A 26,037-nucleotide genomic window follows, 5' to 3' on the forward strand; every position below is an offset into this window, starting at 1 on the left:
CTCAGGAGACATAGGAGAACACCGGGTCACCTTCGGTTGAAAATGTTTTAATTGTGATGTAGAAACAGTAGAAAAATGCATAATATTGCACATAGTCACTAAATTGCACTTCCTCAAGGTACAGATCTTTGCAATGGAAACTGGTGACCTGAATAATGTAGTCTACTGTGTAATTGGGAGGCCAGTATGTGTCTTCCTGACATATAACAGTATTGTAATCTACATAAAATAAGAGCTGCTGTTATAAAATGACTTCAAGAATTCAGTAAGTACTTGCTTTGTAACAGCGTGCAAGTTCAGTGTCATTGCTACATCATTAGTGTTGTTGGTGTTGTTGTTTTATACTTAACCAAAGCTGGTGGCTACAAGTCTTATCTGCTGTAAGGTTGCTACCATACTCCTTGAGCACTGTGTATAGCCCTTCTACGCTTGTAAATTCAGTGCACAGTTGTTTGTGTGGGTTGGTAGACAGGTGTTCTGTAATTGTTTTCTGCTGGGAAAAAAAAGAAAAGAGTTGTTCAATTGTACAAGACGGAACTTGCAGTTGAATGGAAAGATAAATCAATATTACAAAACAACACTTCAAGTACCTGCTAACTCGACATTAAACAAATTATCTAAAAATAGAACAGAATCTAGACTTTACACCAGAGCTTTGCTGTGACACAATAAGTGAGGCAAGGCAAACTCTTAATGGACTCCAAGAGAAATGTCAAAATAGCCTTTACTTTATGTTGGAAATCAAAAAAGACAAAATGAAAAATAAACAAACAAAAAGCAAATTAACAAAAAGTAAAAATAAAAAAAGTGTTTACATCATCATAGAAAATACTCTGCCTCAGAAGTAGTCAAAACTTTATACGTGTTATTATAAAATCCAACCTAACCTAGAACACTTGTTCTGCATTTTCAACAATTGTACCTGCTCAAGAGGAGGGGCCCGGACATACGTATGTGTTTTAAAATGTCCTCCTTGTCTCCGCTAAAAAGGATAGATATTCTAAAATATAGATTCTGAACATTATTTGTCAGTGTAGCCAACAGAGAAGGACGAGACAGTTTAGCAAAGTGAGCTAAAATTGAGAGAAAGAAAGGACGGAGAGATAAAGGGACAGAGTTACAAAGAGAGGGAGGAGACAGGAGTTAGTAACAAAGGCAGGCAGACGTTCACTCAGACAGACAAACTGAACAGGTTGTTAACAGATAAGGAAGAAGAGGAGAGAATAGACAGGGTTATAAGAACAGTAGTGGCATACTACCATGTACTGTACTGTGTTTCAGTCTTTTACGCATGTTCCTCTCAATAGTCAAATGTTTGTGCTTTGCCGGAGGTGGGGCTGATGTCCATTCAAAGATTATAGCTTCACTCATAAAAGGCCCTCCACATGGCGCCTCCTCTTGTTGCCAAGCAATATGCTCTAAGGGAAGAAAGACCAAAAGTGCGTTGCATTGTAGGATACAATTAAAAGATGTAAACATAAAGTGAGAGGTGCATTTACCCGGTATATATAAACAACATCAATCTTTAAACAGCCAACAAAGTTGAAACTTAGCGTATGTCTGCATATTGTCAATGTGCGGAAATGAAGATGATGTTGAAAACTGTTGTGGAACCAAATCGATGATTCAATGTGCTGATTAGCATATTCATGATGTCATTGCGAGGCATTTGTATTCTGCCTTACTGTATGTCAGCCCTTTATCTGTGTACTTATCTCTTTCTCTCTGTGATCACATACTGTATATAGGTTAGTATTTTAATATGATAAAGCTGTTTTCATTTACATGTTATCCTGTTTCCCTTGTCGAACAATAGAACAGGTTTGAAGTAGTGACTGAGACATGGCCGCGTTAAGAGGACATGTTAACCAGCTGTCAACTTCAAGTCATTTCCAAGTTGCTCCTCTGCTGTTGTTGAGATCCTGATTCTACAACTACAGCGTTATCTGACAAAAACCACCAAACACATAAGTTAAAGGCAAAGACTGTGATGTGGTTTTCGGCCATATTTACTTGTAAAATGATAAATCAGAGAGAAAGTTAGAAGCGAAAGAATATCTTATGTCTTATTTTGCCTCTCACACAGAGCATGGCCTCTTGCTTGTGGTGCAGTAGCGGTGACTCTTCTATGGAAAGTAGCTAAGTTTTAAGTTTTGTTCAAAAAGTCACTAGATTTGTTGCTAGGTGACAAAAGTTGTTAAAGGGGTCGGAAAATGAAAACAGATGCGGATCTGATTCTGATGACATGTTAGTGCTACATCAAAAGCAATACTCAGCCGACCAATGGTATCAGTCAGTCAGTCAGTCAGTCACTCACTCACTCAGCAGGGAAGTGGCACTAGGACAATGATGGGTCCAACCAAACACAGAATACATGTACAAAATGTATCCCAAAGCTCACCTAGTTTTTGCAGGTGCGTGTTGACCTCTCCAGCACACATGCCAGAAAAAGGTTTGACAGAATTTAAAATGTTTTTTGTCTCTGCTGTCCCCCAGCTGACTTGACGTGCAGTCTCAACTCAAATGAACTGGTGTTCTGTCGTTATCCATTGCCACGGGTTGATTACTCCCTCTGAATATTCCTTCATCCATTTTGAGAATAACAGGGGTATTCATGTGCCCAATAAAAAAGGCAGTTTCCAAAGCCTTTATGTTTTATTCAAAGGAACCACAGTTTCCAGCGAGCATGCTTTTTGGACTCTGTCTTGGACTTGCGTTTCGGGGTGGATGTGAACACTTCATTGGAGTAAGGCAGAGCAGGGCATTGTTGGCTGTCCAGGGGGCAAAGTCTCTTCATCAGGGGCTGTAGCTTGTCCTCCTGCAACTTGAAGTCGAGCTCGACACTGTAACACAAGCATGAAAAGAAGAACTTCAGAATATTTCGATTTTTCAGTTCTGTATTGCACAGAAAATACAAGGATTTCATTCCAGATTTTGGATTTCGGAAAACAGTAAAATCAGGTACATTAATCAGAAAGGTTTTAAAGCTCATGATTCGGGCGGCTATAACATTTATGACTCAGTTGTTGACTTATTTTTTATTTTTGTAATCCACTGATGTCCAGATGGAGGCTGGGAGGGAGGCAAACAGTTCAAATGCATTGACAGATACCCTGGCAGCACATATTTTTTTGTGGCACATATCCATATTTCAGAAATTCCTCTGGGTAATAGAGTTCCTTTGGATCATCTCAGTATTTTTTTCTGCATGTGGTAAAAGGGCTTTTCCTGCATAGATTATATTTGTGTTTAAAAAAAAGAAAAAAAGAGCCAGAATGTGGGTTGCTCCTGACATCAGACTTCCACATCCGCCAGTGTAATCCCAGGCTGGTCATCGTCTGATTTTGTTCCAGCACCGTAGTTGAACTCTCTCTCCGATTAAATCTCTCAGGCCTGCGAGATATGTGAGGCTTAATCCCATCCAAATGAAACCATTGAGAGGCCAAGCAGACCTTGATTAACTGCCTGTATTCAAGCATGGGATAAATGCACTATTATACACCATCTCATTTCACTTTATTGCTATTGATTTGTAGTGCTAGTGTTAATGTATTTATTCCTGGGGCATGCAATAAATTTTGGAAGCATCATTGTGGAAATAAAAGAACATGAATCATCTGCTATGTGCCTGACAAAATGACACTCCTTAACAAACCTTGCCTGGTATTTTTGGTTTGAGGCATTTTTGTTCCATCCGTTTCATTTTTTTTTTTCATTGCCAACATTAGTTAACACACGGCATTTCAAAAGCACAGCGAATACCATGACTTACAAAGCTCATTCCTGTCATTCAAATTCTAGAGGATTAAAGTAGAAGGGAGAACTGAGGCTGCCGAAAGAGATGACATCTGACACGTCAAGGTCAAACACATATAGTCCCTTCTGTGTCTGCACACAGATAAATAGATGTTAAGGTACAAAGCCTGGCCTGATAGGGTAACTACTTTGATGGGCAGTGTAATTAGTTCGCTGACGGATATGCCGTACTCAAAGTGACATAATGAATCCTGGGAACTGTCCTCACCCTTAAGATAAGTGTCAGTTAAGAACAGAGCTCTGTTAAAGCCTTCAGGGGAAATCCTCCTGTTGTACATGGCTGTGCTCGTTCCTCACTTTCTCATGTGCACTTTTTTCTTCTTATTTCCACTTCAAATGAAAGCTAACACTTGCAGATCTTTTGAATGTTGAACACCTGACAATGGAAATTTTGAATATAGACTGAAGCTTTTATCTCGCCAGAACTGCTGTTTCTTGCAGTATGCCGATGCACCTGTTTTACAACATCTCTTATTCATGCTATCCGTTGTTTCATTTCCCCTTGCTTTTATCTCTATTTGTATCTTTTGTTTTATGTTAAAATCACTGTGTCCTCCACAAGTGCCGTTTGAATAATGTTGACTTGACAGAAAGCAGAGCAGGAGCTCAGCAGCACAGTGCAACACAGAATAGCCTCAGCAATTATTAAGCAATTAATCACTAGGCAGATCACTGCAATCACTGTACGTTGTGGACAAATACCTCGGTGGGAAGCCAGAGGCAGCACTGTACGGTGAGTGTGGCACTGGGGAGCAGGTGCTTGGGCAAACAAAAGCCCTATATCTAAGATCATCTCTGTACACAAACAGATTGAAGCGGCTGGAGACAGGGAGGCTTTTCTAGGGCATTCAGCAAAGCAGATTAATCATCTCTTTAGCTATGCAGTGTGAGTAGCTGTTGCTGTGATCAGTGGTGAGCTGTTTGTTTGTCTGTGGTCGTGGAGCGCTGAGCACCATTCAATGATTGTTGCTCCTGGGAGGGATTTTACCGCTGTGAGATGCCTCCTTTTTTTTTTTTTCATAGTCTATTCATTGAACAGTGTCTACCTGCTCACTTACTATTCTCTATTCTTTCTGCTACTGGCACCTTTCAGCGTGGAGTCATTTCTCCTCCCGTGATTTCCCCTTCGGCCATTCACAGTTCAAAGTCACCACTTGACAAGATGAGTGGTTCAGGCCCAGTACAGTGTAGCATCTCCAGAACTACATGACAGGGCATAGTAGATTAAACCACTGCAGAGTGACAGTTATTTCCTCCACTGACAGGCAACAGTTCAAGTATAAACTTCCTACAGGTTATGTAAATCAGATGCAGAAATTCTTACCCTGTCATGTCATGTATCAGAAAGAAAAGCCGCTGCAGTTGTCTATTACATGGCTTTCTGCTTCAAAGACGCACGGAGCAAAAACCCAATCTCATTAATGAGAACAAAACAGAATGGGCAATCTTGACAATTCTTCACCAAAACAACCACAGCTCCGCCATCTCAGCGTAAGACACTGGCGCTAATTAGCTCTGCGCCTCTCATCATATTGCATTTCAGTTGCCTCTCTCTGAACGAAACTGTTTTTCAAAGTCATTGTTAGCCCCAAATTGGAAGCACTACATTATATACTTTGATTTAAATGCTGGTTCTTATTCAACACAGCGTGATAGCAATAAAAGCCTTTAATGCTTTGATCTGAGCATGTGTTTCAGACTGGGCTTCCCGCAGTACTCCAGGCTGACTCAGTGGTGGGACGCATATCATTTGCAAATGATGCTCATGTAAATCTTGTTTGAACTACGTATGTAGATAAGCATTTCAAGGAAATACGAAGAGCAGAAGGTGAAAACCGTCACCATGTCATTGCTACTTAAAAGGGTTGTTTCACCTCATAACAATTATAATTAACATTTGTCATATTCCAATGAGATTCAGCTACAGTATGTGGCTTTGTTCATCTCTAGGATTAATTAAGGTAATGAAAGACGATGGAATTTGTTTACAGCGCTGAAACAATTAAACAACAGTGTGCCTTTGTATAAACTACTTGTGCTCAGAAACGTGGGCAGTTAAACTTAAAGAACATCTGCATTGCTAGACACCATTAGATGTAGTTAACGGGTTAATGAGTGAAGCGAACCTTTCAGGGATCCCGTTTTACCCCCCTGATGTAATGGACAGTATCATTATAGTTCTTGCCCTGATTTATCGTCCATACATTCTGCCTCTCTCTCCCCCTCTTTTCCACTCGCCATACTGTATGTACGCCCTATTTGTTGCAGTGATGTATGAGATGCTGCAGTATGCTGTGGAGACTGTAAGAGGAAAGGCTTAAGTCTGGATATCACCCATAGATTGACTACCTGAGCTCAGCAGCTGCTGCAGACCTGAATTTATCGGACATAGGAGATGCTCGGCTGCTCTGAAATTAAGGGCTATGTCTCAGTGGCTGCTAATCTTGGTTACAGTTGCAACATGCACTTTCTGTCTAACTTTGAGGAGTAATTGGTCTTTTGGTCTAAACTTGGCTATGGTCCATCTGTACTCAGTCCTCCTCATTGATGTGTCACATAGAGTGGATTGTACAGAAAGGTGATTACTTTTGCCCTATCAGCAGTTTAACTCACTGGATAATAGACTTTCATAATAAAAGGGATGCTGGTGATGATGTCATACAGCAGTGTGAGTGATGAGGTAGTTTTATGCAGTACATCTGATATGAAGAGCAGAGATAAACCATAAAGAGGTGCTCTCATTTTTTCCGGTCGTAGAGGGTTTGTACTGGTGGATTTTACTGAAGAATACTAAACAGCACTATTTGCAGAATTTAAGATATTTATGACAATTGCTTTGGCAGCGATAGATGGGACCGTGATGGATTACCATCCTGCTTGCCAACTTCAGCTCTGCTCTGTTCAGTGAATGTTTGGATGAACTGAAATCAACAACAGTTTAATGATGCAGAGCACAGATGAAATGATAATCTTCCACTTTATTAGAACTCTGCAGAATGCATCTTCATTGTGATTTCATTACCACACCACATGCTTTGGTTTAATGACAATAGGCTGAAGGCACTTCTTTTGCCATCAGAATTTGTTCAGAGTTTGTTAATTAAGCCAAGTCTTTTCAGCGATGTACCGTGTTGGCACACTTTGTCTTATCAAGATAAGATCAGGGAAACAAAAAAAAAGAAAGACTCAGCTATGTGCTATAGGACTTGCCCCTCTATGCTGTGGGCTTTGTCAGTCTTCCAAATTGTTTTACTGTTACATCTATAATGTTGCCGCTCAGTCAGTTGCCTCCCAAATGTACTCTGTTGCTCCATTTATCTGCAGCAAGACATAATTAAACTGTAGGTCCAGACACAGAGAGTACCATTCATGAGCTCATATTTATTTACAATTCTTAATAACTCTCACATACCCTCTCTGCTTAAACTCCCTGCCCTGTTTTCTATATCACATGAATAATTTGTTCATTATTCATTATGGTTATGAAGAAAGATCGTAATCATTGACTGAAACAACTATAATTTAATTTCTGACAACGGGAACTGCCAAACTGTGAGTGTTGGTAATGGTAGTTCCTTTATGGGACAAACTTTCTAATTTTAAGCTTCATAAAGTCAGGGGATCCTGAATTATTTACCATTCAGCACTGGCGCCTATGATGCACTGCAGCAGCCTTCAGGGTTTATTATGTTTATTGACCTGTTGACTTTGGTTACTATGGAAATACCTAGGAATTCTAACTTCAGGATGAGGTCACATTCATTACTTTACCATATAACTTCAATTATTGCTTGATGGCTTGTAAACAGTGCAGTACCATAATCAATACAAGTTCATAAATAAATATAGCTATACTGTATATATTTTTTATTTTTATTTTTTACAGATGTACCACAAAAAGAAATATTACCTTGGCAATGGAGAAATGTTGAGATAATGTGAGGGAAAAATGATATCTGAAACTTTATTTTGGCCCGTGTCCAAACTAAAATCTGGTGTTGTTTACCTGAACAAGGTGAGATATAGAGCAGAGTATCATCTGCATAGTAATGGGAAATGGAAAACCTTTTTGCAGATAGGGCCATAAATAACAGCATGTACTGAAAGAAAAACCCTGGGGCCCATGACTAAACCTTGGGGTTCACCCCAAGAAAAATCTGTGGTTGTGACCAAATCAGTCAGAAGCTGAGCCAGCGAGTATCATGTCACAATATACAGTATTCCAAACTGTGAAATATAATCTGACATTGTTATTGTCACCAGAGAGAGCAAAGAGGAGTGCAAAACTTAATGTATTTAAACAAGGATAGGTCTGACTACAGAATCCAACTTAGGTCCAATAACTTGGTGTTGCTTTACCAGGGAGTTTAGGTCCAGCTTTTTGATTGTCACTGAGGAGTGGTAATCGATTGGTGGTCTCTGTCTCTCGCTTGAATCTGTTTTCCAGCTTTATTGACTACAATCCAAAGCTGTTCTCTGTTTTGCAACGGTTTGGGGATTGAGAGTGGCTGTCACTCTGCAGCACTCTGTCTCTGTTACCCTGTTGTGTTTTCAGAGAGGTATCGATAGAAGAAAACCTTTTGTTTCTATTTTTGATTCTACCCAGACCAACATCAAACCAAAGCTCCTTTTTCTTGATGCACAAAGAGTAAAACATGAAAGCGTCTTAGGCATGTCTTGATAAGTTGTAGTGGGTTCATGTCCAGCAGAACTTGATTAGTGTGCAACCAAGATCAGGGTATATGTCATCAAAATCTCTGATGTGATGTGTATTCATATTACACCTAAGCCTGATGTACGGACATTTTTCTGTTCTTATTCTAAACCTGTCTTTCTTTTTTCCGCCTGAGGCTTGCTCGAATGGTTCGTACCAAGTTTTAACTTGATGAGAGCCACCTGCCCATGAGTAGGTGAGTGCTCATCATTTGAACATTAGCATAATCAAGGAGCTTTAAAACCTGCTGTTAGAAACAAAAAAACTGCTAAATTTGCCTCATTGGTAATGAAATAAATGTATCAATAAAGCTCTCTTTGTCATGTCGTCTGAGCAAAGTCACACTGAGTTAAAGAATGGCCTGACATGAATTCAGATGCCAGAGAACATCTTGCTAGAGGAAAGCAAGTCATGACTTAGATGGGGGGCGGTCAAGGAGACGTGACAGTCATGGAGATGGACGAGAGGATCATTTTAATTATAGGTGATGTTTTACTGTCAGGTGTAATGGGGGAGTTTTCCCCTGGATAGCAGCTTTATTAGAGGAAGCTGCTGGAGGGTGAGAATTTTATTTTCCTTTTTATAACACATCAGGTTTTGTTTTATTTTATTTCATTGTTTGTTTTAGTTTATTTTTGCAACAGAGCAGCTGAACCAAATCTTTATTCAGATAATGGTCTTTAAATTTCTAATCTTCTAAATTTCTTTCTTTTATTTTCCCTGTGGAGGGAGGAAGAGTTGTACAACAGGCCTGGGCCACTTGAGGAAATATATTTGTGCCTCAGAGAAACTTTTGAATATATGGAAATTGGTGAATATGACACTTGACACTTGCCAAAAATGGTTTTCGCTTGAGGCCCAGTGTTTTCTCATCTGCCTGTTTCTGATATGACATGAAGGTCCTGCTTTCAAGTTCCTCTCTGGTCTTGCACCACAATCTGGGTCAGTTACACACAATGCACTCATCAAGGGAGAAGAGAGTGGAGGCATCTTGTCTAGATCAGGACAGTGTTCCCTTTTTCTGCAGTAAAAAAATAAACACTTATTATCTTGCTGGTGAAAAAAATACCATTCTCTATTGTAAGTGTATAGCTGTAAAAAGTGAAGCATAAAGCATAAGTTGCAAACAGTCCCATTCATTTCATATCCAGAAAGGATTGAGCTCTTTAATTTGTGACTGTTTTTTTTATTTTATGTGAAAACAATTGAGAGGTTTCAGAGTACAGGAGTGTATTTCTGGGCTTGAGAGCCTTTTCCAACCAGCTGTCTGTTTCCTGTTTTAGAAAACAAGGTAACATGAGGGTTCAGCCGCGAAGCTTTTGGATTGAAGTGACAAATGACACAAGGTTACAGCTTGAGTGGATTTCCCACCTGCTTCTGAGCCATTTTTCAGCTCAGAAAAAATCAGGATCCTCACACCTCACAAACCAGTTGTGTGCTTTGACAAGGATACAGTGTCTTTTTTAAGACCAACAGTACTGTAATACTTAACCTAGCCTTTGTTTTAAAGTAATTGACATTTTTATGGGATGCTATAAATCTAATGTTGTCTTGTCATATATTCTGTGGTTACGCTCCCCAGCAACCATTGGTACAACAGGCAATGTGCACAATGCTGCTAGTAATGGTACTGCCATGTAGCTATGACTTATTCTTTCCATACCCATGGTGTTTATTGTATGATTCCATTTACTGCAACACACAAAACGTTAATTTTAACTTTAGATTCAACCTTTTTTTCCAGCTATTGCCTCAGTCAAATGAATATAAATGTACAGAAAGCACATTGGTGCACCAAACACTTCTGGTAAGCATCTCTCTCACACTGATGCTTTCCATCACACAGGAAACAGCATTAATGACATACTGGTAGTGAAGTGGGCCCACCTGTAAATGATGCACGCGCTGTTTCGACAAGTGTCACAGTTTGCTGTGTCTTGTCCCGTTCGGTAGGAGAGCCTGCGAAAAGAGAGATGAAAAGATATATATGTGATCTCCGGTGACAGGCTTGAGCGTCATATTTCAACACCTGTGGGCATCAGCTATCAGACAGATTTGTTCAGCTTGTTTTTCCACCCGGTGTTATTTATTCCTAACAGTTGAAATTGCAGCAGGGGTTTTGATCCTGCAGTTCTCTCTGATTCGGTTAATCAAGTGTGTAGACTTGCTGATTTTACATAATAGGATTACTTTGCTTTGCCATGACATAGTTTTAAAAATGTGCTCTGTGTCTCTATTCTATAGGCAATAGGAAGTAAGTGGCAACAAAATGCTGCATGAATCATATGAAATGAAAAATCAATATCTTTATATCTTCTGGGCTATACTGTACATCTGTTTTTATTTATCATCCAACTCAATTTGCTACAGATATAATAAGCATCGGGAATGAAAGAAAAAAAAAATCAAAAGACAAATTGTGTCTCCAGTATTTATGGCATGTGCGCACTGCTTCAATGAACTGTTTGGGGTAGAGTGTGGTTTTCATGTATGAAAAGCACCTCCACAGGACCAAACATAAACAATATTTCTCCGGGGCATGAGAGAAGCGTATATGCACATGTCAAAGAGCACACATCAAATATACAGCGGCAGTCACTGTCTTTAATATTATATTCTTCATTCATATTTCCCTGTTTGAGTTTACATAAGCACGCAGGTGGGCATGTTGTTATTTGAGCTATATGTCACTATGTGATGGTACGCCTCGGTTGTATGGGGGATGAGAGGAGGGGCCATGTTAGAGCTGCTCATGTAATTGCTTGCTGTCGCGGTAGCCCTTCACCCTGATGGATGACATGTGGAGGGGCCGGACCTCAACTGTTCACCATGACATGAGAGGTGACCTCACTGATGGGAGACAGAACAGCCTCCGTGTGGATCGAAAATGCTGATGGGAGCTCAAAGTCAACAAGTTCATCCATCCTGCCCTGTTCTCAAATGAAGTCTCTTTGAACAGCTGTGAGCAAGGACAGTAACTCACTGCGCAGACAAGGGGCCCTAGTTTCGTCGACCAGGTGAAGTCTAGCATCAGCGCAGCTTCGCCACGCCAACGGGGTGTGGCCCAGGTCCATTTCGCAAGTTTGCTGGGCCGCGCAGTCAGACTTAGACCAGCGCAACCCCTCCCCTCGTCCCTCCCACCGGCGCAAACGGTGAAGAGGGAGGAGAGAGGGCGGGAGGGAGACAGGAGGAGGAGAGAAAGGCGTGGAGTGGGTTTGACACAGCCGAGTCAGATCTTCACCAATCAAAGGAGCTCCTCTCCTCACCTTTAACTGCGCCGCGGGTGATGCGCGCTGCAAGTTTGTCATTTTATACTTGGACATGGACGGAGGAGACAGCGACGCCAGAGGCCGAACCTCTCCCAGGAGGAAACAGCTGTTTTGGTCCGGAGGTCCGAGCTCAGAGTGACCAATAATGAGTTTACTAATATACTTAACCAGGATTGATCTGATACACTGAGAACCCCTGCCCAATGTAAGAAACAACTAATACACTAATAAAGAAACTCACATTTATTCAAACCCTATGTAAGCAAGATGACAGTTGTACACTAATCACAACATAAACACAGACCATGTGGATTAAATCAGCGTAAAGGACTAGCGCTCTCTCTCTCCCTCCCTCTCTCTCTCTCTCTCTCTCTCTCTCTCTCTCTCTCTCTCTCTCTCTCTCTCTCTCTCTCTCTCTCTCTCTGTCCTCCTCTCTCTCTCTCTCTCTCTCTCTCTCTGTCCGTCTCTTTTTTTTCTGTGATAGAGATGCTGAGTATACTGTAGTAGGCTATATACTGACTATCTGATACCGAGGCTGTTGTGGTGGACTAAGAGAGATGAAGATTTGTGTTTTGTTTTTCATTACGGCTGCGTGATGCGGTCGCTCTCCGCTAATGAATTAATAAGTAAATAAATAAATAAAGGGGATCATCACAACGTGTGGTATCTCAACACGGCAGCGACATGCAGTCATCCACCCTCAGTCCTGCTTTTGGGACATCCACAGCTGCTTTTCAGTGCCAGTTCGTCCCTGCTGTGTTAATTCAGGTGGAGTTTCCATTGCCCGTGCCACAGCCTTTGATCTCTGCTTTGATCTGACGTCAGATGTGACGGGACAATCTATATAGATATAAATTCACGTGTTGATTCCGTTAGTTGCATTAAATAGTGGTTATTGTGGATATTTATTGCATTGAAATGTGTCTGGAACTGTGGAAATCTGCCTGTGAGGTCTTGGTGACGTGTGTGCACTGCAGATCAGTCAGCCAAACTTCCACTGCACCTGCTGCGCTTCGCGCTGCGCTGAGACTAGACCTGGTTGGAGGTGGCGAGCTTTCAGCGCAACCTCGGCGGGACATTTTCGGACAAAACTTCCACTGCACCAAGCTGAATCTGTGACGCCTCCCCCTGCTGCGCGGCCACGCCTATCTCAGCGCAGCGCGATCTGCCAATCTTCCAATCTGACTTTGCGCTAGGCTGCGCTGGTCGAAACTTGCATTAGACCGGCTGCGCTACCTTGCGCCACCTGCGCTGCGCCAGCAAACTAGGGCCCAAGGTCTTCACTAGTGCTATGCTGCTGCCTGGCTTTTCATGTACATCCTTGTAATTTAAAGAGCTTCACTCGAATAATCAAAGCGCATTAACCTAAATTTATAATCACTGCGTGTGCTCAGCACAACAAAAAAAAAGCTTCTTTTTTTCCATTCAGGGTAAAATGTTCATGACCCAATACAATGGCACTGTATTAAAGCCAGAAAGGCACAGAGAATGATTTCAGAGATTCCTCTTGTGGGAAAAAAATAACTGCACCTCTGAAAGTCATTCTCTAAGCTGACTGTTTGTTGGCACAGATACACTGCTGTGTTGTTTGCCCACGTCAGCTGTCCTGGGATATGTCCTGCCCTCGTCATTTCAGTTTCTCTGTCCATACCCCCTGCCTACGTGCCTGCTGTTCTGCCTCCCTGAGAGCTGCATGGTATTTTGTGTTGGATTGATAACGTGTATACAAAAGCTACAGTAAGGTCAGGTCACATTGTCTTGCATGGCATCTTGGGCTTTATTTAAGGGTTAAATGCTGCGTGCTCCACACATTTAGCATGTGGTATACACTACAGACACAGCAGCAGACAGCTGCAAATGTTACTCTTTGAATAACATTTACGGTATGATGCAGCACAGTGATTAGGCAGACCTTTATTTCTGTTTAGAGAACAGCTCTGTACAACAGTATTATGAAAAATTAATCAATAGTCTGAGCTGATGTACATCACACATGAATAAAGTTATTGACTGTTGTTGCAATGACATATGAGGTCATGCAAGGGACAGTAATACTCTGTATCTTATCTTAATTAACTATACAGGCATGCAATTCAGTGCCAAACATCAAGTACTGCGGGTGTCACTGACTGACGTCTGCTTAAGTTTGGGAAAATCTTAGGACTGTGTGTGATGTGAAACACAACACACACACATGAACCCCAACAAATAAAAGAAGTCTGAAATGAAATGATAATGTTATTTTCGATGTGAACAGTGAAGTAGAAAAAACAGCAGTGAATTTCATGAACATAGCTCCTGTACTCCTGCTGGATCAATAGATTACCCTCTCTCCTTTTTTCACTGCATGCATGCTAAAAGCAGCACCATAAAAGTCAGTGGACATTACATATTTATTCCCAGTGAGAACAGGGAGGTTTTCTGTCGCTGTTTGGTTCATCTGAAACTATAGCTTTAAAGAAGGCCATCTGTCCATCCAACCATTCAAACAAGGAAAGTGTATTTTGGAAGGTACTGTAGTAGGCCGGTGTTGCATCCTGTAACTGCACCTCTCTAATAACGTTGATGGAACACAACACAGTGAAGGCACTACAGCAGACACAGTTTTGTTGAGATGAAAGGCAATGTGTTATGAGGCTGCACTAATTGGGCCTTTAAAACCAAGTTCCACAGAGCCACACTAGGGTGCCTTGTTCTCCACTGGATGAGGATAAGGCTTAAATACAATTTGCTGTGTGTTGCCATGGGTTTTAGAAATGGAGTACATTGATTTTTTACAATTGCACTTCTGCAAGAGTCTGGTTATGGACATGGTTTGAAGACTTTATGAAGCATGTTAATGCATTCTCTCCTTTAAAGTTATATCTCTAATGAAATATGACACAAAGAATTACCGGAGGCACAATTGCAATAAATTACACAAACTGTATTTTACTATTGTGTATTTGAAATGCCCCATTAGACCTTGGTGGTTTATTATCAAGCTTGGTGAATCTTCATCTTTTTGCAACCAGTAGGTAAAAATGATCGCTGAAATGTCTCAACATCTGCAAATTAGCACCATAGTTTGTGCAGATAATTATGGTTCCCAGAGGATGAAACCTGAAATCTTGGTGGCCCTCTGATGTTCTCTATAGCACCATCATGGGTTTTACTGAAATATATTAACACCTATGTGATGGATGGCTGTGTGATATTTTTAATATAGACATTTATGGTCTCCAGAGAATTAATTGTTTAGCGCTGAATACAATAATGCTGAAGGTCCACAAAGCATCATCAAGTAAACATGTTGGCACGCCGGTGATGCAGGCATTGAGCTTCAAGTGCTACTTCACAGAATTGCCAGACTGGATGAAGATTTCTGTTCAAGAATGGTCTTTATATCTCACAATATTGTGTTTTTTTTGGTGGCTTTAATCGCAATTGTATAGAATAACATGGTCAACAATATTGCTACAAAGAAATCTGATGAGAAAGCATTAATACAATTGCACAGGATTGAAACACACCTCTAGGTTCTTTGAAAGAGAAAGCAGGCAAACTATTAAATTATTACCAGACACAGTCCATTGTAAACATCCATCACGGTTTATGGACTGACTTCCCGGATCAAATTTGACCTATTATACTTGCTGTATTGTGTACACAGTTTCTCCTGCGATACAGGGGATTATTACTGACATTTCTGATTCTCTCTCTTTTGGATTTAACTCCCGATAAAAGTGGTTAAAAATAATCTGACTAAACTGTTGGGTAGTTTACATGCAGCTCAGCTCTCTGCTTGTGCTATTTTTTGTCCTGTCAAACTGTGACGTCGCCGTGTTCCCAGATTTTAGCAGCTGACCTTGTTGGAAACAATGTTATAATAACCATTAGACATAATAGCCACAGCTAAGAAAATTCAGTTTGTAATAATGAATAAAAGTTACCGTTGATCATCATCTTTTTTCTGGCACCACACTGAAATGGGCACATGTGTACACACACAGTGTATATTTGTGTATGTTTGATTGATTCTATATGTAATGTAAAGGTGTGCACTGTGAGGCTTAGTCTACTCACCCCTCTCTCTGTGCTTCACCTTTCTCCAGCTCTTGAATAACTCCAAGCAGAACCTTGATGGTCTCCTGGCTCGAGCAGATGAGGCTCTCCATGGCCTGCAGCTGTGCTTTGATATCCTTGTCTCCAGATAAGGGCATTATCTGCTGGCTGCTCCCCATGCCTGGGGCTCTGGTGTCTCCTGGAGGAAAGCCCTCGTCCCCCCCAACTGTTTGCTGGAGTTTAGAGGAGGCTGATACATGCCTTGTCCGACATTGCCCTTGTGACTGTACAGAGCATTTGGCACTATGAGGAAGTGTATGTGACTGCTGTTCATTTAGCTGTGCGCCCTTTTTCCGTTTACAGCTCACAGAGGGGCTTCCCAGTGACTCCACCTGTGTCAAAGAGTTCCACGCGACAGGACCACTGCCCTTTGACTTGTCACGTGAAAACTCAGAGTTAGCCAGCTGACGTTTTGAGGATGCGCCAGCATCCTTGTCTTCTTTGGGTAATCCTTTGTGTTTGGTCCTTGTTCCACAAACTTGGTACTCTTGTTCACTTTTGGAAGGGGGGCTGCCCGGATGGCCCTCTTCCGAGAAATGTGAGGAATCTGGGCATGAGGGTCCGTCCACACAGTTGGCACTGGAAAGCAAATCCTCTGTATCACTGCTGTCATCAGTGTGGTGAAGCAATGCTTTTGTCTGCCCCACAATCTTACCCTTGTACTTAGAGGACTCCCCAATAGGTTGTCCATCATCTCCTGCGGCCTTTATGTCACTCAAAAACCCATTGTTTTGTCCCCTGTAATCTTCTACCAAAGCAGTATGTTTAAATGTATGTCCTTTTTTCCTCTCAAAAGGGAAAGTCTTGTATCGCTTAGTGAGGTCCGGTGAGGTCTGGACACCAGTGCTCTTGGTCACATTTGGAATAGAGCGTCTGGCAGGCATGGTCATGTATTTTCTGTGTGTTACTTTACAAGAAATGGATCTGGAGCGTCTTCCCCGATGCTCATTCTGAGCTTCGCAGATATCCTTAAAACGTACTTGTAAGGCTTTGTTTCTTTTCTTCACTTGCTGCTTGCCTGATTCTGGTCCGGACTGGGTATCAAGACTGTGTGATGGACCTGTTTCTGAATCTGATTCATCTGAATTTGAGAGAACAACGCATTTGGTGTCCTCTTTGCTCACCATATTTCCTGAAAAAGGTAAAAAAAGAGGGAGACATATCAGAGACTGTGTGTTACTCTGTTATGATGACCCGATTCTTTTTCTCCTTTCGGGACCGCAACTTTACATTCTGGCAGCACATCATAAGCTTCTGTTAAAGGCATGATGTGCGATCCAACATCCAAACCCAAGACTGACAATTTAAAGCACAGTATTTATCAATACACTTGGTGAAATGTGCCAAAAGTAAAACCTCAAAACACTCCTACACAACAAAGACAAAAATAATCAAGTTTAATTCTCCATCTAAGTATCTCGTCGCACAGATTTTGGATTATTTTTTTCCAACTCCCAGACGACTTAACTATCCTATAGATTTATGCGACTACTTTTAATTACCGCAACTTTTTTTGGCATGGTAGACAGCCCTAAATACTGCTATACCCGGGAGCCTTGGCCACAGCTGCTTCAGAGAAGAGGCATGAGTCAGAGTTGTGACAAATTCAAAATGCTTTGTCGTTGCAAATGAGAACAATAGTTGCAAAATTAATTCAAAAGTTACTCATATTTGGAATCTGAACTAATTTAACCTGCAGACTGTGAAATCTGTTTGCTTTATCTTTAGCATCCAATGACACAATTATAAGCTTGGTGAATGGACATCTCTTGAAGAAATGCACTTTGGGAGTCATAGTTTCTGCACACAGACTTGTACCTTCAACCTTTTATTTCTGGAACCAAATACTGTTGGATAATTAACTTTTGTACATGTGACTCAACTGGCTGTGGAAGTGCTCTGAGTGAGTCACCGACCTGACCATGGAGTAAATAAATGAGACTTGCTGCTGCCACCATTTACAAACTCAGTTCGCCTGCTGCTGCTGCTTCTATCATTTATGAGCCTCAAACATACACCTCAGAACAGGTTTGGTGCTAACTTCAGTGACTTATCACTGTTGAGTTGCCAGATTATTGCTTTACCTCGTCGTTAATCTAAGTATTATCTTGTTGAGTTAATATGCAGTGTACACAATGAGTTCCTGTCCATGTTTTTTTGTTCAGGAGATGATTGCTTGAGAATATCACAAAAGTACAAGGCTGCTGCAGCTTTATTTTTCATTTTAATTTCCAACATTTCTTTTTGTTTGCCTTCTGTTTCACAAATGTGTCATGGGGAAATTTATGTTACTGATGTCTGCAGTGGTGAAAGAATAATACTCATGTTTCAGTATCAGAAGCATTGCAGGGTTTTGGCTGGTTTTGTGGATTATATCTCTCTTGGCTGATGTCATCTTGGGGGTTTCCTTTTGGAGCACTGCAAACCCAGTCTCCCTTAGAGAGTAATGGTGCACATTAGCTTTAATCATTTAAACATGACGTTCACTTGGCTTCATGGGAATCTTGCCTTTTGGCACTTAGAGAGAGTCACTTTTACATTTAGTCCACACAGCTGATATTCAGCCATATGTCAGTGAAACACTCCAATTCAAACAAATGGGTTCATGTGACAGCTCGCTTCACTGTTCTTCATATCATAATTACATCTAAACTTCTGATCTTCTGTTCTCTGCTCAGCAGTGATACACTCAGCCACACTCACTGCCAACCTTAAGCTCGCTGTGGTCGTGGTTGTCTCCCCATCAATGCTGTAACATTTCATATGACATTTTTGTGTACTGCTCACTATTTTCACACAATGGTTGAGGTGTTTTGTTATTGAATGGCTGTGTTGTGGTTGGTGCTTAGCCCAAGGTGTTTACTAAATAATGTATTCCCTTTGTGCTCTGAGGTCCTCGGTAGAGGAAATGACCTCACAGCAGCTGCCCACACATACTAGACTCTACATAATAGCTGATGTTAGAGTTTCTCCACATGTACCTAAACTCTCTGGAGGGAAATCTATTATTATCACCCCCTGGTCTAACTGTGCTGAGTGGACTGACGAGGTGAGAGCGTAAACACCAAACAGAAAAGTCTGTAGAAATCTGTTCTGCAGATTGAACTGACCTGAAACATCAAATGTTTACAAGATACGGTTTGTTACAGCTTTATATCAAGATATGCAAACAGTTTGAGAAACAAACAGTTCACACACAGAGATTTGCCTCTCAACGTTGTCACTTTTGAGTGGGAGTGTTAAAGTCTGCAAAAAGTGTTAAGCATATTTTCTAATAACCATTTCAGCATACGGTTTAGAAATCACTGCTTTAGCAGCTTGCACAGCAGTGTGATCATTAGAACCAAAACTCAAAGGTTTAAGTTAATGGCAGAACAATTCTATTTCAAATAAGAAATAGTACAGAAATGGTGACATGAGCTGAAAATAAAGTTACACCCCCTCTGACTCAGTTTGTTTTGAAATCCTTCAAGAATTTGGTACTCAAACAAACCATAAAGCCAAAGACATTATCATATTAAAACAAAAAGAACAGCACTTGTGAATTCCTTGATGTGATTAGGAAATATTTTGCTAAATCCAAATTTGGTAGCTAAATCTCCCTACTGTAGCCTATTTATCCCTGACTTCCAAAACTTCACTTAAGTTGAATTAAATATAAGACATTGATGTAGCAATGGAAATAATTTGTAATAATATGAGACACGTTTTTCTTTCTTCCTGCTTAATATAGCCTATTTCATCATATTTTCTCAATGTGCTTCAACACAAGGCCTAGCCTACTTGTTTAGATATTTTTATACAGGCCTTCTGGACTCTATAGGCTACAAGAGACTTATGTCTAGGGGTTAGACATTATTTAGACACTCTCTGTCTTGGTAAAGATAATAATAATTAAAAAAAAAAAAAAAAAAACGGCTTGGCGTGAGTGCATGCGCACGCGTGTACAGTAGTTCCCTCAGGTCATGTGCAGCAGGTATAAGCACCTGTTGGATTGTCCTCCCCGGAAGGTAACTATCAACTATCAAGCTGGTGGACTGTCGACACACCCAGTATGTTTTTAAAGTTTTTTACCTGCTTCATTCAGCTTCTGTACCGGATTTGTCTGCAAGGTCGAACTTGTTTCCCAGTTCAAACATGGAGCTAACACCGGACTGGCTAAACCGAGATGGAGGACACTACGAGCAGCTAAGGAGCACCAGCTTGGACCGACTTTTCCTCTCCACAGCGTGTGAGTACCTTGATATCTACTTAATGCAATGTCCGTTTTCACTAATAATCGAGTACGACCGTTATTTTAATAATAGCCTTATCGCTGTTCCACATATGTTTGGCTAATGTTGCTAATGCTAACGGTTGTGGCGACATTGCTTTTACCAGACCTGCTGACTGAGAGCGGGGAGGTGGGTGGTGGGGTGTTGTAGTGTTGAGAAGCGTTTGGTGCTGGTGGTGTAGTGTCACATCCAGTGACAGTGATGAGAGCTCACTGCACTGTGATTGGACAGTATTGATGTGCCGTACTACTGAGCAGGAGTCATTCACTGTCATTAAGTCCTTACTTTTTTGCACATATCCAATTGGATTGCTTGATTATATTATATTGATTTAGTCATGAATCGGCTTTGATCACACCAATGAGCTAAAATGACTTTCATGAGGCAAAGGGCTGCCTGTTTTTGCAACCCCCGCCATGCAAAACTTTGTATTAAGTCTCACATGATCAAATAAGAAACACTTCAATTTCTGTCTCATCCGTGATGAAACACATTTCCATTGCAAGCACATGAAAAAATATAAAGCAGTACAAGGAAATGAAATTATGTCAGATATGGTTGAAAGGAAACATCAGAAAGAGCTGGTTAATCATTTTCATATGACAAGACACCACATGATAAATAAACTCCAATGAATCTTTTATTACCACACAAAAGCAAGCTATTCATGGTGTTGCAGCTTCACTGAACGTAATCGTGTTTTATCATTCGGAGACATTGTAAATCCGTCAATGTGATTGTTCTGGTGGGGGAAATTTATACTGAAGTGACATTTCCGTACTGTCAGTTCACAGCTCCCAGGAAAAGGAAGGGGAGATTAGACTAATGTTAATTTCTGATCGACAGTTGATCTACATCTGCAGTGCAGCTAGAAGTCTGTCCAGACTGGTTAGAAGTACGCACAAAAGAATGAGTAACCCAGAGTAATATGAGCAGAATACATAATTTTGATGATGAGAAACTGTCTTTGCTCCATGTGACTCTGCATTAGTTGCTGTGTGGGTGTACCACGTGCATATGGGCTATATGTTATATGCAACGCGTGCACCCTTTTGTGTCGCTTGAGTATAAAAATGAGAAAAAGAGAGACAGAAAGTGTGTGAGTTTTTACATTCTGCTTACGCCAGGTATTTAAATGTAATCTGATCCTAATTTTTTCGTTTACACCTGATATTTCCAGTGTGTCCCAGCTGTGCTCATTGAGATCAGATCCCTGTCCTCTACGGCTATAAACCTGCACTTGAGTCATGCAAGTTGGCGGCAAATGAGCTGTAGGTGTCAAAGATTATGTTTACACCTACCTAAGATCTGCATGCAGTGTGTGAGCCAGATCACCTCCAGAAGCGGTCAGGCAGATCCGTCTGATCACAGTGCATTTACATCCTGCATTAGCATGTTTGGTCCTCACTGAGATAAGGTCAGATGGATACAGATCACATTTGAATACCAGGTGTAAATGGGGTCTGAGTGTGTGTCAGCTGTGTTTTCACCCTTTCGAAAAGAGGCCTTTGCCAGCATCTTAAGAAGCCTCTGCATAGGCATACCCACACACACACACACACACTCACGCGTACAACAACAGACGAGGACTAATAATAAAAAAAACTTGAGGTTGAGTTCCCTGGGACTCCTGCCATGTGTTTCACCTTGCAGACCGTCCACTGTAACCTAACTCTCAGCTCAAACTGTTGATGAGATAGAATATATTTAATGCTGAAAAAAAAAAAACTGCATGCCAATAGCTCCTTGTGTCACTTTAGTCACTACAAGGTGTTCAGTGCCAGATGAGAAAAGAAAGAGGGAAAAAAAAAACAAAAAACAAGCAGCAAGCTCAATCTCATTATACGTGAACAATATGGTATGCTGTGTCATGAATTTACACACAGTTGTTTTGAAATTTGGTGCAGCTGAATTTTATTGGGGGTGGTATTTGTTCTGAAACATAGCTTAGTATGCACTTTGATTTTAGTGTAAGTTGTTTGTCAGAAGCGGTTCCACAGATAAAAAGAATTTGTTCGAGGCTGATTCACACGGGATCATACTATTTCACACTCAGAAATACCAATCTCACACCACTGAAAAGGTAATCACATCTGCAGGAAGTCTCCTCTAAGCGTATACAATTTCTTATGCAGTCATGTAAGGCATGTAAAGCAGCTAAATGCTAATTCACACGAAGAAAAGGAAAGCTCTTCAGTGACTTATTATTGTTGGAAGTCTGATACACTGAGAGTGAGAATGAGACGAAGGATGGGCTGCGAGAGAGGGAGGCTGATGTGACACATGGATACATTCAGATAGCTGAACGAGAATCTCCTTTGCCTTGTCGTCGTCTTTCTTCTCCTCCTCCAAGCCCTCCTCCTCCTCTTCTCAAAGCAAGCTATATCTCTGCTAATGACCTGAGGTCCTTCCCTGATTTGGCCTCAGCTATCCAAAGGATTATGAATAATGCATTGACTCTAAAATTGCAAAAGTAATCCTCTGAAATCTCCTTATGTACCCTGGTAGACCACGTTGTCTGTTCCAATTGCCCTTCAGTTCTTCACGCTGAAATGCTGCATGTATGAGAGAAAGGGGAGGAGGAAAAAAAACACCTTTGGCTACAGTACTATGATTGATTTATTTTGACCACAACGTTGTAGAAACGTGGCTGTTTGTAAAGAACGTTAATACGGGGCTGGATCCATTTTCCATGCCATAACAGGTCCACAACACTGCTGACTCATGATTTATGCCCCATCTCAAAGCGGAGAGAAAGAGATGGCTTTGCTTGGATCGCCTTACATCCTTGTCAGACCACATCAACACAATAATTACTGAAGTGTATCCCTAGGATATTTACATAGAGTAACACTGCCTAGCCACTCTCATTAATGGTTAAGTAATGTTATTATAGTGGCCTCCCTCTCCTCAAACATAGTAAGTGCCACTGCACCAGCATTGCAAACTGAGCGCATCGTAAACACGAGATGTTCTTCAATGCTGCAGCTCATCATTTGAGTTGTGTGTTGCAAGGTAAATGCTTCACTCCTCATTACAACACAGGTTGATGCCATGCTCATCATCCCCTGAATGCATTGTTACGGTGCAATGTATCCATTTTGCATGAGGAATATTTTCCCACTATTTGCATAAATTACAGTGTGACATTGCACCAACTATGCCGTCACAAGCACAATGTAAAGGACGAGATATCACTGCACCATACCGTACCTATGCCTTTGCCCAGTCCATAAGGCTGTGCGTTTGTAGTTGTGTGCGCACCTTTAACTGTAAAGTACAGTGCATGTGTGTATTATAGTGTAGGTTCTGGCCCTATACGCTCTGTGTTGCTGTAATCTTTTTTCCTCAATGCACCATCAAGCTCTTCCTCCAGCAACAATGTAAGCCCTTTTGCTCCAAGAGTTTTTATATTGTCTTGTGTTCAATTTCTGAAAACAATCCCTGCACGGTTTTGAGAGCTCCAGAGTCACGCACGCACAGAGACTCGCACACATCCATGCATACATCCTTTTATTCCTGCTGTCGTCCAGAGCTATCTGTATCTATCCAGGCTGCAGGCTACACCTGTGAAAGTTTGCTTTATGACATTGGCTTAAAAGATTTATCACTGAGCAGCACTTTCTGTTATAGGGAATAGCAGGAGGTTTTAAAAAGCTCCCATGCCTGTATCTCCTGGATGAGAGCACTAGCTGTGAAATGGATCCCGGGAAGAGTAAGTTTGGACATGCAGAAGGGCATTCTGGGTTTTTTTTTTTTTTTTTTTTTGGTTGATCTCATGCTCTCCTGATGGTGTCTCTTTTTGTCTAATATAAAAAAAGACAGCATCTGCTTCATAGCTTACATCTATAGTGCATCACCCTGATGAGTTCATTGATTCATAAAGGGTAGGGCTTTGTGTATACACGTGTACTCAGGTGGAGATGATGATTAACTCCGGTGTAATGTAGAGGACGAGTTACAAAGTGAAAAGAATGCTGAGATGGACGAGCCGCCGTCTGTTTGGCACCTTAAAGCTGTACCCTGTCTGTGTTTCCTGTAAATTTAGGTAGTCAAGGAATGACGTGTAAGAAATAGAGGGTAAGACAGAGACAGAGATGGGAGGGTGGTGGTGGGGGGGGGGGAGGAGGAGGAAGGGGGGGGCAACGGCTGAGAGCAAATTTAAGTGCAGTTCTGTGTGTGATGCAGTACCACGAGAGCTTCCCCTGATCACACATGTCATTAGTCATGATAAGTCTCGATCCATCTTTCATCAAATTTAGCCTTGAGGAGCAACATCACTCATCGTGTACGAATGTCATGTAGTCTACGCCGCTTAATACGATAGGTGTTTTCCAATAAATGATCATCATTCTGACAGTCTGCTACAGTACGATGTGCAGTAGTCTATTAGTGAGCGCTCATCAATATTCTTCACAATTCACAAGTATAGCAGTCCCGATAATCAGCCCCCTGCCTCATCAGATAAACACTGCATGTCTGTCACAGGCAAGCAAAGACACACATATAATGATGAAGTGTGTTCATCAAAGTCAGTCACCATTCATCTGAATTTTCACTTCTGCGAAACCTTTTGACGTGCTCATCTGATTAGTCATTAAACCTTCCACTGCTTGGATGCAGAGATGCCCCCTCCCTCCGTTTATCCATATCTAATGCATGCGGGGATCATCATACACATGCAGGCAACACTAACCCAACACTTTAACAGTATGTCATCGTGATTTAAGGATGCCGCACATATACACTTTGAATCAATTAAGATTTTAAAAGGCAGACCACATCAGCCCCCCCTCCCCTCCCCTCCCCTCCTCACTCTTCTTGCATTACCTGTGTGCAACTCCAAAAAAAAAAAGAAAAAAAAGGGAGCATAACTCCTTACCTTGAGAAACAGATCAGAGGTGCAAAGGACAAGAAAGCGCAGATCCCCTGTGGAGCCAGCGTTCATCCATGTATTCAGTGGGCGCCAGGGTACCGTCCGACCCCTGGAGCAGCTCTCACAGGCTGCGGGAGGACCGAGAGAGAGGCAGCCGGTGCAGTGACAGCTGGAGTAGTTGTGGCACATCCGGCAAGAGATTCAGGTTGTCGGGATGAAAGAGGGGAAAAAGCAGACAGACATTGCCTCAAAAACCTCATCGGGTCCTCACTGATATCCCCCCTCCTGCCTTCTACTCTCTCCCCCCTCTTCTCCCTCATACACCTTATTCAAGCATCACTGACACTCATTCGCTCTCTCGTCCCTGCACTCACCGGGAACAGGCACTCACACACGCAGTGGAGATCTCCATCTCGCGGTGCTGCTGCTGCTGCAATCCCCGTGCATTCGTGATTGAGTGTATGTGTGTATGTGTGTGTAAAGGAAGGGAGGGAGAAGGTGGGCTGGTGGGTGGATGGGTGGGTGGATATGGCAAAGGGAGGAAAGAGAAAGAGGAGGAGGAGGAGGAGAAGGAGGAGGAGGAGGAGTGAGGGGTAGTACGCAAGCTGCTGGGGAAAGTCCAGAGTCGCTGAGCTGCATCATCGGCGAAGACCCCCTCAACTTGTCCTCCACAGGCTGGCTCCGTTGACACTGAGCTGTTATATAATCTGAAGGGCTTTGGGAGACAGCGGAGAGGGAGGGGGGGCTGGGAAATAATAATGCATTGTGCTTTTAATTGGATGTCTCCTGCAGTGCTCCCCGATACTTTCATACATCTACAGATTGTTTATAGGAGGAGGTGTAGGGGGCTGAATCCAGCAAAAGGGGAAAGGAGAAGTAGCTCTATAGCTGCACAAATGGGGGGTGGGGGTTGGGGTAGGGAGGGGGGCAGATGAGGCAAAGAGCCAGCCGGGCAGAAGTGTTAGTGAGAAACTGAGACGAGAG

At 41.8% G+C, this 26,037-nt stretch overlaps 1 protein-coding gene across 1 annotated transcript; it reads right to left on the bottom strand.

The window, feature by feature from the left end:
* Positions 1–31: 31 nt before the first annotated feature.
* On the bottom strand, positions 32–25,646 carry insyn2ab (inhibitory synaptic factor 2Ab). The gene is made up of 6 exons (XM_085799823.1): positions 25,428–25,646; positions 25,060–25,222; positions 15,865–17,035; positions 10,418–10,489; positions 2,402–2,843; positions 32–1,418 (listed from the first exon to the last, which is right to left on the bottom strand). Exons 3-5 carry the CDS (start codon positions 17,028–17,030, stop codon positions 2,660–2,662), a joined length of 1,422 nt encoding a protein of 473 aa, XP_085655949.1. The 5' UTR covers positions 17,031–17,035; positions 25,060–25,222; positions 25,428–25,646; the 3' UTR covers positions 32–1,418; positions 2,402–2,659.
* Between the last annotated feature and the right edge of the window lie 391 nt (positions 25,647–26,037).

Source organism: Trachurus japonicus, chromosome 15 (assembly GCF_045865225.1).
Source record: "Trachurus japonicus isolate A0001 chromosome 15, Traja_1.0".
In the NCBI taxonomy this organism is placed as follows: Eukaryota; Metazoa; Chordata; class Actinopteri; order Carangiformes; family Carangidae; genus Trachurus; species Trachurus japonicus.

Coding starts and splice junctions, on each gene's coding strand:
- insyn2ab (XM_085799823.1), bottom strand. CDS start 17,030: ATGGTGAGCAAAGAGGACACCAAATGCGTTGTTCTCTCAAATTCAGAT. Junction 10,490..15,864: donor GGTGAAGCACAGAGAGAGGG/GTGAGTAGACTA, acceptor CTCTTTTCGCAG/GCTCTCCTACCGAACGGGAC. Junction 2,844..10,417: donor AGCGCGTGCATCATTTACAG/GTGGGCCCACTT, acceptor CTTGTGTTACAG/TGTCGAGCTCGACTTCAAGT.